Raw genomic sequence first — 15,423 nt, 5'->3', positions numbered from 1 at the left:
TAGCTATATCTTCAATCCAACAATTTGAAGGAAAATTGTGCTTCGTTTGTTGTTCACTTGATTAATACAATTTGGCATTAGCCGTCTTGGTCTCCGTGGGGAACTATCCTCGTAATTTGACAAGATATTGCTTATTATTACGGTCTAGTTAGCTTAGTTTCGTTGGTGAAATATATATAATAAAAAACCGATTTAAAATTAGAAAAGCATTTGACAATTTCGATAAAATAAATCGAAGTATAAATCCACGACCAGTCGGTTAAATAAAATTTGCACAACCAAGGTGCCTTTTTCAAGCCATGAAGACGGGAATTGAGGACCAGCGGAGAATTCCAAAAAACAAAACAAAATATGTATATGAAAATTACTTTAATCTAACAATTATTGAAATTAAATTAAAATTTACAATTGAGGTAGCAATAAGATACACTATCTATAATATATATTTTAGGTTTATTATTTAATTACTAAAACTACAGGTTCGAATTTAATGACGTGGAATAAGTGATACCTTGATGATCTTATGTTCCAAAATAAACGTATTTTATTTTTTTATTTATTTTATTTATTCTACTAATTTGAGGATTTGACCGGATCGATATGACGTATCCGATCAAAGCTCTCGATGTCTGTTGCGTCAGAGGGGTATTGCTTATGCGGGGCAAAAGGGTTGCAATGGATATGTGGAAGCACCTTTATTAAATTAAAAATATTAATTTCTGTTGAAAAACCAGTCCATCTTTATTCCTGCCATCATTTTAAAAAATGTTCTTTCCTTTTGGGTAGCTTTCCTCTCAACATGATGTCTTTCTCGTATTTTCTTTCAATTACATATACAATAAGTACCAACGCTCCGCTCCACACTGCCATACAGTGGTCTTTTTATACATTCGACGATTGTCCTGACGTAAATTCAGATAGAACTTTTTAAATTCATTATCTATGCGCCCAAGTAAAACCTATTTTTGTATAAGACCTTGCCAATTCCCATAAAATAATCGTCACACGGCGTGAGTGGCTATTCTTAAAATAATAAATATTATTTACTTTAATATGCGTTCTATTTTCGTGGCAAAACTAATAGATATGAATAGTATGGTGTTTTGAAAACGAGTTTAATTTCATTCCTTGATACAGGTACTAGCTTGGAATTAATCAATTATGTTCCTTTTTAGAAAAATGTTTCTAATCCTTGCTGATGATTTTGTTCAAAATCGAAAATTCCTTATGCAATAATAGGATAGAATGTATTAGCAGGTATTGAAACCCCGGAACTAAGTCTAGAGGGACCTGTACATGAGAATACTCCGCTCATACAAACGCTACTAAAATCCTAATACATATACATATACGATATGGACTCCTAAACTACTTAACTGATTACAATGAAATTTGCACAACATGTTTGATGTAATTTAAAATCAATGAATCAAAATACGTTTATTCAGTTTAGATTCGTCTTAGCGCATGCTTATGAATATCAAAAACGTTTAGAAAATTCGCGAAAGAACAAAAGTGCGCCATCAAAGATAGGATAGCTTACATATATACAATTCTACTGTATATGTGTATGTAACTGAACTCCTTTAAACAGGTGGACCGATTTGAATTATTTATTTTGTATGCGTTTGGTAGTCCTGGATGGTTTAGCTACAGTGGGTATTTTGATACTTTGTTTAATATTCTAGTCACTTGAAATATCGTGCAGGATAACGTCTGTCGGGTCCGCTAGTAATATAAAAGGAAGTAAAAAATAAGACTTATAACTAAAATAGTGTCAAGACAACCCCCGTAAGTAGTCAAGTGTCTCTTGACTACTTACGGGGGCTGTCTCATACTCATTTATTGATGTAAAAAATTTGAGAAACAATACAATTTTATTATTATTATTAAAATAAAGGTTACAAAATTGCAACGTTTGTAGACACCAGAAGTGAATGACTGAGATCATGTCAGCGAAGTGCTATTGTAAAAGAGATTGTAACACCTTAGCCTGTCTAAAATCATTATGTAACACAATAAATAATATAAAAAATATTGCTTGTTCATTTAAGATACTTAAATTATATGTTTTAGGACGATATAAATTATGCTTGTTAAAAACATAGTAATTAAATTTTCAAACATGATGAAAATATCAGTCGACAATTTATAAAAATTTTAATTGAATTAGATGATGGTTTCTTTTAACTTCTATTAGGCGTGGGCCCCACTTTGGGAATCACTGCTCTAGACAATAGTTTTACTTGTCTTTACATGTAATATATAACGAAGATTTTATGCATTCACTGATAGCATAAATAACCAGTTGATAATAGTAAGTAATTTAATCTCACTTTTGGAAAAAACGGCATTGCGAGCGTTCAAGTATTAAAATTTTTGGAGATTCTTGACCCACCCCCCCATGTAACGTTTTTCTGTACCCAATTGTAAAACGTTTTTTTATCACCTAATAACTTATTAAACCTAAAAGTTGTAATTTATGTGAAAAGTATAGGAAAGTCGAAAATAATATTAACAATAACGCATAATTCAATCCCCGCTCCGCATCGTAAACTGTTTTACGATGAATAAAATATTAATTATATTTTGATTTGATTCCAACAAAAGCTCTGCTGTATAGAGATATATATCAATTTTGTAAGAACACTCTGGATGTTATCGAACTCTATGTCGCAGCCAACTAGCTTAATTAGGCGGTCAATCAACAGCCTAGCCTCTTTACTAAATACGGCCGCTTAACTAGCGGCTAAATGATATTCAGCAATTTGATCAAACAGCTAGGCAAATATTAAATAACGTGAATCAATGACGTCTCATTACTTGCCTAGCATTTCAATTTCTGCCACCTAACGTGGAACCTGTCAATATGGCGTCGCTTATGCAGTGATATGTTACATTTTAAGGGCCTGTTTCACAATGTATGGATAAAGTGCCAAATAGCTATGCAACACATAAATTATTCGAAAGATAAAAGTTCCAAATAAGATACTTCGAATTTCATGACATATAGCGCTATCTGACAGTCGTGAAACGCAAAAATACTATTTATCATACCAATAAGTAACAAATAGCTTATTTGGAAATTATCCGGACATTGTGAAACAGGCCCTAAATATATTAAATAATGATTGTTCTTCGACAAAACGCTCACTGACTGATGTCGATACAGCTAAACTTGTTTATTTTAGTTACTTTCACAGCTTAATGACTTATGGCTTATTGTTATGGGGTCACGCTGCTGATGTCGAATCTGTTTTCATTCTGCAGAAGAGGGCTATTCGTGCAATCTATAATTTAAAATGTAGGGAATCTCTCAGAGATAAATTCAAGGAAATTAATATACTTACCTTTCCCTCGCAATATATTTATGAAAATATTATGTTTGTATACAAAAATAGTGATAAATATACTAGATTAGAACATACGCACAATGTCAATACTCGGAACAAACGCAGGCTGCAATTTCCCCGTACTAGACTATGTAAAGTTAGTAATTCTTTTTTGGGGAAAGGGATACTCTTCTTTAATAAAATCCCAGAGGCTCTTTTATCTCTGCCTTTTAATAAATTTAAGAAATGTATTAAAGAAAAGCTGTGTAAAAAGGCTTACTATAAAGTTATTGATTATCTAGTTGATAAAAGGGCCTGGGACTAGTGCTGGGCAGGCTGCCTCTAATTAATTTGATATATTTGTTTTAAATATTGTTTGATGATTTGCTTTTTTAAAAGAGTACCGAGAGTTTTTTACGCCGGCTTTTTCTCTCGGCCTACACCCTCTGTCTTTGCCGATGAGTAGGGATGCCTACAAGTTTGAATTGATTGACGTGGAATAAGTGATACCTAGAAGATCTTATGTTCCAAAATAAACGTATTTTATTTTTTATTTTTTTTATTTTTCTTTAAAAACGCTGCAAATGTTCGTGACGTCTGTTCTGAAATTTTACCCCACTAAAGAAATTTTACTACAAAATTTTTTTTTCGTTCCTGTAATATTTGGTTGTCTGGACATACGAGGTTATAACTTTACAGCGACGTTATGTTTCATTTAAATTTCTATATTCTATTTACTCTCATCAAATAACCTAAGGCCTCCAAATAAAATATAAAAATAAAGTCTCGCTTTATTAAATCAACAATTTACATAACGAACTTGTCTTTTGGGAGATCCAGCGAAATAAGTTTGAAGAGTTTTATAAATTATAAAATGTTTTTGCTTTTTTATGTAAGTATAAAAGACTCAATTTCGCTAGAACCAGCTAGATCTGACCATCAGATTTCTGTATGTTTCGTGATAATTTGTTTTGTTAATAGGTGAATATTTCTAGAAGAAGATTTCTTCATGATGTTTACCTTCACCTTTAGCCGTTACAAGCACCGATAGATGGCTGAAATGGTAGAAGGTCCATCGGTACACACGGGAATTGAACCTACGACACCTCCGGTATGAGAATCGCATGCTGAAGACACTAAGCCAACTCTGCTCATTTATATAAGAGATATTATAAAGAGATATTTAATTTGCTTTTGGTAGAAGCGAAAATTTATTTTATCTATTTTTTGATATCTTTGATTATTATCAAATTACTATACCATCTTTCAGGTACCTAGGTGATTTAACCTTTTTGACTTGGGAGCCACACAGTACACATTTTATTTGTTATGAGTGCTTTAATATATACACTAAACAAAAAGTAAAGTTATTGTGTATAATAAAAGTGAAGTTGTTTTATAACTTTTAATACTCAGAACGATTATTATACGATATTTAGATACTATATAGACTAGATATGTATGGAGAGCATTACGATCCAATATATATTTTTTGACTTGGCTTAATGTTCCATGACCTTATTATGGGGAAGAGTGAGTCTCCATCGCGTTCGGTTTTGAGCTTCCTGTTTCACCTCGCTCCAAGTATTTTCGGCTTCCTTTGCCTCATCTGCAACTACCAGGCCAGGTTCGCCTGGGACGGCCAGAGGTTTTCCTTACGGGTTCCAACCAAGCGCCTGCTATGATTGGAATATATACGGTTTGTATGGCCTATCCATTTCCACTTGATCCACTTGATCTGGCTGGCTGATCCGGGTTCTTCGGCAGTGCTCCCAATGATGATCGTTGGAGATGTATTTGGGTCAGTAGATAGCCAGAATACAGCGAGACAGCAGTTGACGAAGACTTGGCCAGGCTGTATGTAAACCAATTACAATTCGAATACGAAAAAATATATTAACGCTAATAGACACATAGTATTAGTCACAGTCTAAATATAGTATCTTCTTTAAAATGTAGACAAATACCTCACATAAACCATTGTTCATGCTTCGCCAATACTTGCCAACAAGTCATGATTGATTGTGACAACTCCTGTTTACCGAGCAATACATTTTATGTGACATTTGATATAATTGGGCCAAATACATTTATTAAGATAATAATTGACTTCAGAAATGACGTGAGGAATGATTACGGAGTCATAAAACAAAATTAATATTAGGAATCGAGAAATGTTTGATATAACTGTGCCACACGGGGTTTTTTATGTAAGGACGCAAACTGGCTGTTACGTTACGTTACGTTACGTTACGCCTGAGGGCTCGCAAGTGCGTGGCCGGTTAGGATTTGGTACGCTCTTTTCTTGAAGGACCCTAACTCGAATTATTTCGGAAATTATATATAAGCCGGTTTCTCAACTTTACGAACAATCGAAAAAATCGCTAGCATATTAATTTCTTTTTCAGAGATTCCTCCACTAGCTCTAGCTCAGCTCTATGTAGAATTTGGGGATTTCCGCAAAAGACCTTATCGCTATCCGTGGGGGATTCCTCGTCCCATACTCGCGACATTTTTATAAATGATCCTTTATAATATAAAATTTACTGCTTTTTACATTCAATGGTGACCCCACGAACTTCCGCATCGGGTGCCACTCAAGGTAGCCATGCCACTGGCCAGCTCTCATTACAATTCTTCGCGCATATAACATATACTACTACATATAACACTTATTCAGGGCTTGATATATTCGGTAGTGGGCTGGTCAATTAAAAAAAAGCTTTGTTAAGTGCCTATTTGACACTTAACTCGATATTTTACTTATAATTTTTTTGCTTATTTTACGTAAAATCTAAAATTGGATGTGTTATATTATTATTTTTTATATTGTGTTACATTTATGTTTACCATAATTGTCATGTATGTTAGAATACCTTGTAAAATATGTAATAATTTATTCAATACAGGTAACATAATGTACACTTAATTTGACATAACATAATACATAAAAATATAATTGGACTCCTTTTAAAAATATTTTTTAATAATTAAATTTTAAGGTTAGTTATTAGATATCCTTGTAAAATATACTGTAGATATAGCGTCATATATGATATGAACTTAATAAATAAATAAACATACATCTTCCTCGATAAATAGCAATATCTATGCATTTATTATTCTGGCGATTTATTCACAACATAAAACTAAGTTTCCTTATAAATTGCATACTAGATCTTATCGTCTCAAATATATCCGGAGCTGCTGCGGAACTGAGGAAATTGTTTATGGGAAACGATTGACGGAATCGACGATTGGATATTTTAAAAGCTACAATCAGAATGCTACGATCGAAAGGGCAGTGACACATATGTCAGCCATAAGGCCTGTTTCACAATGTCCGGATAAGTTCCAAATAAGCTATTTGTTACTTATTGGTATGATAAATAGTATTTTTGCGTTTCACGACTGTCAGATAGCGCTATACGTCATGAAATTCGAAGTATCTTATTTGGAACTTTTATCTTTCGAATAATTTATGTGTTGCATAGCTATTTGGCACTTTATCCATACATTGTGAAACAGGCCCTTAACATATAATAATGTGTCTGACTTATATGACCAAAAATGAAGATTAATAAAACATAGACACTTCGTCTATGAAAGCTAAAGTTATTTGAAAGGCAATCGTTTATTACCAGTATTTATCCTTAATTTATCCGCTAGTCTTCAAGAATCAATAATTATGTGTAAAGCTTATACATGATATAAGATTCTTACGGCCCTTTAATCAGGTGTGCTCGACCACTTTTGGTTAAATTTTAAATAACTACAGCAATAAAATTTAACTAGAATACACACGTCTTCTTTATTTTTCATTTATTGCAAATCAATGAGTAAACAAGGTGTTAAGCTTAATATAAGATTCTTAGGGCCTTTTAATCAGGTGTAAAGATTAATAAAAAACATGAAAAAACGTTGTGCTGCATGGTATATCAAGCGATTATGATATGAAAGAAAGTATGAAAGTACCGACTGTAGCGTCATCTGCGATGCTGATTAATTGTGAATCCACTCAAATGTATACAAAAAAATTCATTCAAATCGGTCCAGTAGTTTAAGAGAAGTTCAGTGACATACACACGTTCAGTAGAATTTTACATATAAAGATAAGATTGCTACGGCCTTTTAATTAGGTGTAAAACCCGCAGCTTACAAAAGCAAATAACAAAGAGACATATTCAATAATAACTAGGAACTTGTTTGTGAATAGTTCTACCTTTAATAACAAAGTCAAGATTTAATGAATTATGTTTAAATACCACTTCCCATGTTTAAAAGAAAAACATAGTCTAAAGTTTATTGATGGAAAATAAAGTATATGTTGCGGACGTAATTACGGACAACGATTAATGACAACCTTATCGTGTAATAATAGGTAAGTAATTATAATCTACAATATAACTTTTCTAGTATATTTTTTTCATATTTATGTTGGGTTCTTTTTTTTGCTAGAGGGTTCGCGAGAATATATTATGAGAGGTAAAGATTGTTTGAACTGTCTTTGCCCTTTCTACTTTACGACTTTTGCCCAACCCACTAAAACCGGACGGATTCCTGAAGATCCCCCATGAGCGGATAGCACCTAAGTCCTATCTACCGACACTCCTCCCGCACAATTCTTGCAACCTTTTTTTAATGGCAGACGTGCGAAAGAACGGTGACGATGCCCATGTCATCGTTTTCTTTCAGAGCGTCTGAACCATGTTCATGCTGACGTTCCGCATTCTTTTTTTTTGAGTGCTAACGGCCTTACAAAAAGCCTCTTTGCCTTTTGTAAAGTAAACCATGGTTGCCGCTACAATTTATTGCTAGGCGATTCAAAAGAGTGGCAAAGAGAGCTTATTCTTCTCCCCCACTCTACGTCTTCAACAGTAAATTTAAATACTTTCTTTTTAATATTTACGTTCATAAGTGTTCCTTCTTAAAACCTGAACAAACTAGTGACTGACCAGAACGCAGTAAATAAAACAATAATTTGCAGGCTCAGGATAGAAAAAGTAGTGTGTGAATTATTAGGCTGTTAGGAACGATCTGTTATGTACTTTAAAATACCTGGAGGTTTAGCTTTTATTTATTTCTGTAACGTATCATGAGTCGGAGAATGTAGATTTCTGTCCATTCAAATCATCTAAAGGCATTTTAAAAAAGCAACAGTGGACTACAACCCCTGGACTTGGGAGTCAGATAACGTTATCTGTTCCTTGATAATATTTTAATAGGCACGTAGTTTCAGCCATCTGTGTCTGACACACGTCGTCAACTTTTTGGATCATGCTGGTTTCCTCACGATGATTTTGGATTAATGCATTCATAGGATTTAACTTCAGGGATTGAAGTCGCTCTAACGGCCAACATTGCTCAGCTCTAGAGACAGTAAATAAAAAGAAAAACTTTATGGACGCTAAAAAGAAACTTCGTCGCGTCTATTCCTATACAATGGGATCGTCACGATAATAATACATTTCACTATAATAAGATTTTTTAAGATTAAATTTCCAATAACGTTCTCAAGTTTTTTTTAAACCGTATATATCTATGTATACGGATATATATATATATATAGCTATTAAGAAATAGAGTATACGAAACGTAATGCGATAAGAGGTCACTGGCTGGACAACACCTTGTGATTAATAAAAAATATTGACCTTTTTACTATATATAATAATATATATATAATATATTATAAAAATGTATTGACATTTTTATACTACACATGTAGGTAAGTTTTGTTAATTATTTTTATTTTTCACACTTCCTTGCAGTACTTATAATACTTATAAAATAAACACAACACAAACAACACAACAAAAAAAATTACAAGATATCGCGTAAAAGCGATCTCTTCCAGGCAACCCTAGTAAGAAAAGAAGAAAAAAATGAGTATTGCCAGTACTTCGGATTTTTGACCTATTTGAGAACTAGGCAATAAATGAAAATTCATAGCCAAAGAATTTAAACTTTTTTATTGACGTACAACTGTTTTCTTTTGAGAATTTAGTCAGTGTCCTCAAAAATATAACGTAAAATAAACATATCAAGTACTAGATATCAATAATTGTAAATACAGATTTTTAATGGAAATACTCAGAATCAGTGAAATTATTTAGTAAATATTTAAATGAGTATAATTTCAGTACATATGAAATCATTCGCAAGATACAAAGGAAGAAAAAATCGGCAAAAACTGCCTTAAAAACTATTAGTGGAACGATGGACGTGGACGTGATACTGGAAGTCTCCCGTAGTCTGCCTCGACGTATGACGAAACTGCAGATCCATAGACATAGACATATTATTTATTACAAACAAAACACACACACATAAATACACAACACAGCAGTAATCAAAGAGAAAAAATTAAATAAAAGATATAAAGAGAGGTAAATTATTTCTAATCCCTGGCTCAGCATTATGCTGAGGAGCAGAGTGTTCCACAGCGCTGGTCATTCTGCCAGAGACCACATCAGCTAGTTTGCGCCTCAATCGCAAAAAAAAAAGAATATATCAATACTCAGTAGGAAATGATAATAATAGATCCGTCTTAACTTCTCTGAATACTGTCTGTGTAAACTCTCTATCACTCGCCGTATTCCATAAAACTTGCTCTATGATTTCGTAAAATTATAAAACTTAAAATTTGACGAAACTTAAATCGTGCGTTTTCATTTTCAAATTCTGTCCCCAGTTGAAGTTCGCGTTGTATTGTATCAAAGCCCTTTGAAACGTGTTTGAAACTCATCACATTATTCAGATAACGTTTTACACGTCACCCTTTACAAATTTCAGTAAATGTATGCAAACAATTATATATATCAGACCGTCTGAAGGTTTTAGGTTTAGGCTTTGAAACTAATAATCTTAATATATATAAATCTCCTGTCACGATGTTTGTCCGCGATGGACTCCTAAACTACTTAACAGATTTTAAATTAAATTGGCACACCGTGAGCAGTCTGGTCCAACTTAAGAGATATGATAGCTTAGATCTTTAATTATAGTCGCAATTTTATTTTATTGCAAATTATTTGTTTATTATTTAATACAATTCTAACAGATGGCGCTGTGTTAAAAGTACCAATGTTTCACATAAGCTATTTACCTTTCACATCAGTTCTACTACCTTGAATAGCTTACTATGCACAAGATGCAGATTACCAAAAATGTTAAAAATATATCTTCCGGACCAGAACAGGTGTAACTAAACGACAAATCAAATTGGTAATATTAAAAAAAAAAGATCTAAATTCTAATGTCGATTCTTAATCTAATTAGTTAAATAACATTAAACAAATATATATCATTATAACTATAATGTAGATGAATAAGTGCCAGTGAAAAAAATGCTTCTAAATTCACATTTTACAAATACTTCTATTATCGAAATATTTTCAATACTCGCGTCACACTGAGTGTCGCAACGGCTTCATAAAAATAGTACGAACAAAAATACGCATCATAAAATATCAAGCGTGGCGGTTCGTCGACATTATCTAAGTGCTTATGTGGGAGCGTTAATTTTAAACGTTTAATTTAAGTTACAAGGGGATACATCTTTACTCGTTATTTTATGACTATTAAAGATTGTTTTTAATAGCTTATAAATTATGGCGAGTTCTACTTTAAATGAAACCAGTTCTCTGTAAGTGGTGTAGAGTTAAACGGAAAATCTTAAATATTCAGTGACTCGTCAGACCTAAGACGTTTTTAAATGTACCAAGTCGTTGTCTTATTTGTATAATAGACAAATAGAACAAAGCACGAAGTTGACATATAAGAATTTATTTAAGATTTTATATTGTTTAATAATTTTACAATAAAATTTAATTCGAATTGGTTACCTTATTCACATTGATGAATGCATGCAAATACATAATGCAAAATGTAGGTAAATGTTAATTTAGCTTAATTATGAGTAATAAAAAAACCTAAATTGAGTTATAGCTTCGTGCATTGTAGATATGTAGATATATATATATATAATGTTATATAAGACATAATATAGATAGGCGTTTTTTTTACTGAAAACTTGGTTGATAAATGCCTAATATATGTAGTTTACATATGTCTCATTACCCTGCTTGTTTAATAGTATTAAAAATTAAATTGAATAAGTTGAGATAGTACGAAATCTAAAATATTAATCCACGTCTCGTATAAAAGTTATTAACAAATGTACAAAATTTGAGATGAATAAATATTACATGTCAAACTTTGTTGTTAACATTTATAAAAGAAAATTTAAATAACTTCTCAACAATGCATCTCTATCTTTTCCTTTGGTTAAAATGTAGCCTTAACTAAAAGAGATGCCCTTAATGTATCGATTTGTCATCCCACTCGTAAATTAAGGACTGAGAGTGAAAATATTCCTTTGTAAGTAAATATTTTCATACATTTAAAATAGTGTAAACATTATTCAATAAGCATTGTTGTAGCATGAGTTATGACCTTCACGGAGTGTCAAAATTTAAAAGACAATTACTACTCACTCTTCTGATTGCTGAGAGACATTATCCTTGTCCTTGTGGGCCTGCCCAGAACTGCAGGAATTGCCCATGGCTCTGCCAATCACCTATCCCAACATCACCGTATAATTTTACTAATAACACTTTTCACCACTTAATATATAAATACAGAAGCACACGCGAAACACTTTTGTTTAGCATTGCCCGGTGTCACGACGAAGCGGCAAAATAAAGCGCAACAAGACATTCACTCCTCGCGTCGTCGCAAACGCGAATAAAATCGATTTCGCGCCCTCTTGTCATTTGTTCCCCGCCCACTTCAGCCCGCGCGCCATTTTCGTTATCCATTTCACGTAGGTTTTACTAAAAAGCTTGCATATTTATGACATTTATAAAATTATAAGAACAATTAAAATAATTATGCATTATGAAAATACTAAGAAAAATATGGGTAAAATTTTCCCATACAACGGAAAGCATTAGGTAAAGATATACGTATAAAAAGGTTGAATAATTCCTGTTCAATTTGACACTGGCAATTAATAGAATTATGCCTAATACGTTTAGGTTCAAATTTTTCGAAGTTACATTCTTCTATTGTTTATTTTCTGTCGAATTTCAACAAGTGCTTTGTGCAGTTATCGTAGTTTTTTGTGTTTAAAGTAATTTCGGTGGGTTTTCTTATGTTGTATTGCAAGTGTGGTGCAAATATAAGAAATGCCCAAGTGTTTTATGAATTCCGTTCGGCCGTTAAGAGGATTTTTCATTCATAAAACAGGTAATAATTATTATGGAATCTTTACCTTACTAAGGATATTATTATAAACATTGCAGAGAGGTCTTAGGGCTTTACTTTTAACAAAATAAATCCGTTTAGTCTAGTAAGTAGTACTAATATGTAATAATTTCTTATTTAACAATAAATAATCTGTGTTGCTTCTCTCGAAAGTGCATATACCAAGTAGTATTATTATTCATATAAGCAAAATTGCTAAATAGTTTCTCACAGGTTCTCGAGATAACTCACGTTAAACAGTTAAGCCGTAATACATATTTAATAATGTATTACACCAAATATTAAAAAGTTTGTCCCATCGTTTTTTCTTGATTCGATTTTATGCATCTATTACTATATTTGTAGATGAAGTGGTAAAATCATCTCGAGGCCCAAAAATGTCGCTAAAAAAACAGAAGACTCTTTTAAAAATCAACGAAACCATATACAACGATAAAGTACCAATCTCCACGCGTTTTTATCTCCAACTTTTAAAGAAAAGTCAATTTCTATCGCATTTTACTGACAATGAGAATTACGACTACGCATCTGAAAGCGAAAAGCCAATTATTTCAGAATTAAAGAGAAATAATACGAACCAAAAACGAGAAACCGATAAATCCACGTACAATCTACGATCTTCCGAGAGAACGGTAAGAAAGGTATTCTGCGAAAAGCCTAGAAGACGGAAAAAGAAGATCACAGAAGCACATGAGAAAACTAATGAGAAAAAAATAATAAAAGAGCCTCTTGCACCAATAATAGAAGAGTTGAAAAGCAGGGAACCTCTTAAAAGTTCATATAAAGGATCTGAAATCGACAAAATTGCAGAAAAGCTTAAAAGCTTGGTGCGCAGTAATGAAGAAGAGAAGCTAACTAAAGAGTTGCTGTACTGCAAAGAGTCCTTTGAAAAGGAGAATTTGGTTCCTGATGGCAATAATACAGTCTTGAAAGAGGGTAAGAAATGTTTGTATGTATTTTGTTAGCGTTATTGAACAGGTCATAATCATACTTATCTTTTGTCGTAAGAATAAACATTCGTTAAACACGAAAGATTTTATAGACGGATATTTGGTTCTTTATCATAAACTACAGAAGCGCGGATAATCTCTATTCTCTATGTATTAAGCGAACGTAAGCGATACATAAAAAAGTTACTGAGGGAATTTTAATAACTTGGACTATTTCACAGAGATCAAAAACGATACAGAGCTGAAGAAAGCAACACCAAGTACCAATGCTGGTGAGGGCTGCTACCTAATAAATCTTCAATCGTCAATAAATATAGTAGTAATCGAAAATTTATTACAGATTATAAATGTGCTGAAGAACGGCGTCCTAGACCATGCCACGTTTGTTCCTATTGCGGCAAAAGCTTTGATAGGCCGTGGGTGCTCAAAGGACATCTGCGCCTGCATACTGGAGAGAGGCCATTTCCGTGTCCATACCCGCATTGCGGTAGAACCTTCGCTGATCGGTAAGTTTTATTAATGTGTGTTTCTCAGTGTCTTACTGAGATTTTTGAGAACTCGGTATATCGACGACCAATGAAAAAGTTTTATTTATATGAGTAAAGAGCCTACGTCAAGTTCTAGGTATTCAAGCTGTGTGCAATCCTAACTAATTATTATCTTTCTGAGAAATAATATACATTTATAACTTATATTTTTGATTTAAAGTTCCAATCTTCGCGCCCATCAACGCACTCGTGGTCATCATTCGTGGCAATGGCGTTGCCAACAGTGCGGCAAAGCTTTCAGCCAGAACAGATACTTGGAGAGGCATAGAGCTGACGCATGCAAAAAATATAAGTAAGCATACTTTTAAATAGTTTTAAAATAACAAAAAATGTTTTTTACTTTCGTAACTTAAATTTGTTTTCATATATAGTATATGTCGAGTTTATGGATTCGACTCTCTACAAAAAAACATGGCCTTATCACGAATAGTACATGAAATCGAATAGATACCATGAAAAGTACTGTATTTTTTTATGGGTAACATTCAAGTGTGGGTAGTTACAAATATGAGTATGTGAAACTATACGAAAACGTGGCCAAATACAATTCGTGTAAACTGTATAGACAACCGACGCATTGGCTCTGTCAATAACCATCGTATTGACGTATAGTTATTAAACTAAACTATTCGGTATATAAGTAAAACGGAGTATATATTGTATAAATGTTAGTAAGTCGCACCAATTTTTTTATATATTATAATAGGCAAACGCGCAGGCTTCCCTGTGATACCGCCGTCCATGGTCACTCGAATTGCCAGAAGGCTTGCAAAAGGCAGCTGGTTCCACATTGTGGAAACGATGGACGTCGATCTGATAAGCAGAGTATTTTGACATACAATATATGTACATATATAAATAAATATTTGAATACTGTCTTGACGTCCGATAATAAAACTTTCTAAACTAATTCAGGTTTTCTTTCAGGCTAAATACAAGGCAAGCCCACAGTGCAACTCTACCAAACAAAGAAAGCATCCCACTTTACGGTGTTATACGAAGAAATGTACTTACGAAACCAGATGTGAATATTTATTGTAAAGATTTTAATGAAGAGCCAATAGATTTGTCGATTCGAAAAAGAATGGATTGACACCAATAATGTTTTTTATTTACTTTGATTTAAGCCCTAACGAAATTCCAACATTTAGTTTCATTTGTTCTTCTACTCATGCTGTGAGATGGAGTTTTATGTGCATATTTCTAATTGAAATATGGCCTGAAGCTCCAAATGTAAACAGTATTATCAAATAAGTAGTTTATATCCAATAGATACTTTTTTATAAATCGACGGTCGTTCGTAATCAGTTTTAGTTAAAATTA

The 15,423-nt window shown here is 32.8% G+C and overlaps 2 protein-coding genes across 3 annotated transcripts in view; one reads left to right on the top strand and one right to left on the bottom strand.

Moving 5' to 3' along the window:
• Positions 1 to 12,076, bottom strand: part of LOC110996792 (NACHT domain- and WD repeat-containing protein 1) — a 44,383-nt gene extending 32,307 nt beyond the window's left edge. For both annotated transcript variants that reach the window (XM_045628418.1, XM_045628419.1), the window contains exon 1: positions 11,831 to 12,076. In XM_045628418.1, the coding sequence (XP_045484374.1) occupies positions 11,831 to 11,898 (68 nt within the window). In that variant the 5' untranslated portion in view covers positions 11,899 to 12,076. The remainder of the gene's footprint in view (positions 1 to 11,830) is intronic.
• A 447-nt stretch (positions 12,077 to 12,523) lies between these two features.
• On the top strand, positions 12,524 to 15,193 carry LOC110996793 (zinc finger protein 841-like). The gene is made up of 5 exons (XM_045628308.1): positions 12,524 to 12,592; positions 12,941 to 13,538; positions 13,830 to 14,058; positions 14,261 to 14,392; positions 15,028 to 15,193. The coding sequence occupies exons 1-5, from the start codon at positions 12,524 to 12,526 to the stop codon at positions 15,191 to 15,193; spliced, it is 1,194 nt and encodes a 397-aa protein (XP_045484264.1).
• Positions 15,194 to 15,423: the final 230 nt, after the last annotated feature.

This window comes from Pieris rapae, chromosome 5, assembly GCF_905147795.1.
Source record: "Pieris rapae chromosome 5, ilPieRapa1.1, whole genome shotgun sequence".
Classification (NCBI taxonomy): Eukaryota; Metazoa; Arthropoda; class Insecta; order Lepidoptera; family Pieridae; genus Pieris; species Pieris rapae.
This window is presented reverse-complemented; position numbering and strand designations above follow the sequence as displayed.

What these genes read in the sequence shown, in the direction of transcription:
- LOC110996793 (XM_045628308.1), top strand. Translation starts at nt 12,524, where the DNA reads ATGCCCAAGTGTTTTATGAATTCCGTTCGGCCGTTAAGAGGATTTTTC. An exon ending in TTCATAAAACAGGTAATAAT is followed by an intron (nt 12,593 to 12,940) that starts TATTATGGAATC and finishes TCTATTACTATA; the next exon opens with TTTGTAGATGAAGTGGTAAA. An exon ending in GACGCATGCAAAAAATATAA is followed by an intron (nt 14,393 to 15,027) that starts GTAAGCATACTT and finishes GTTTTCTTTCAG; the next exon opens with GCTAAATACAAGGCAAGCCC.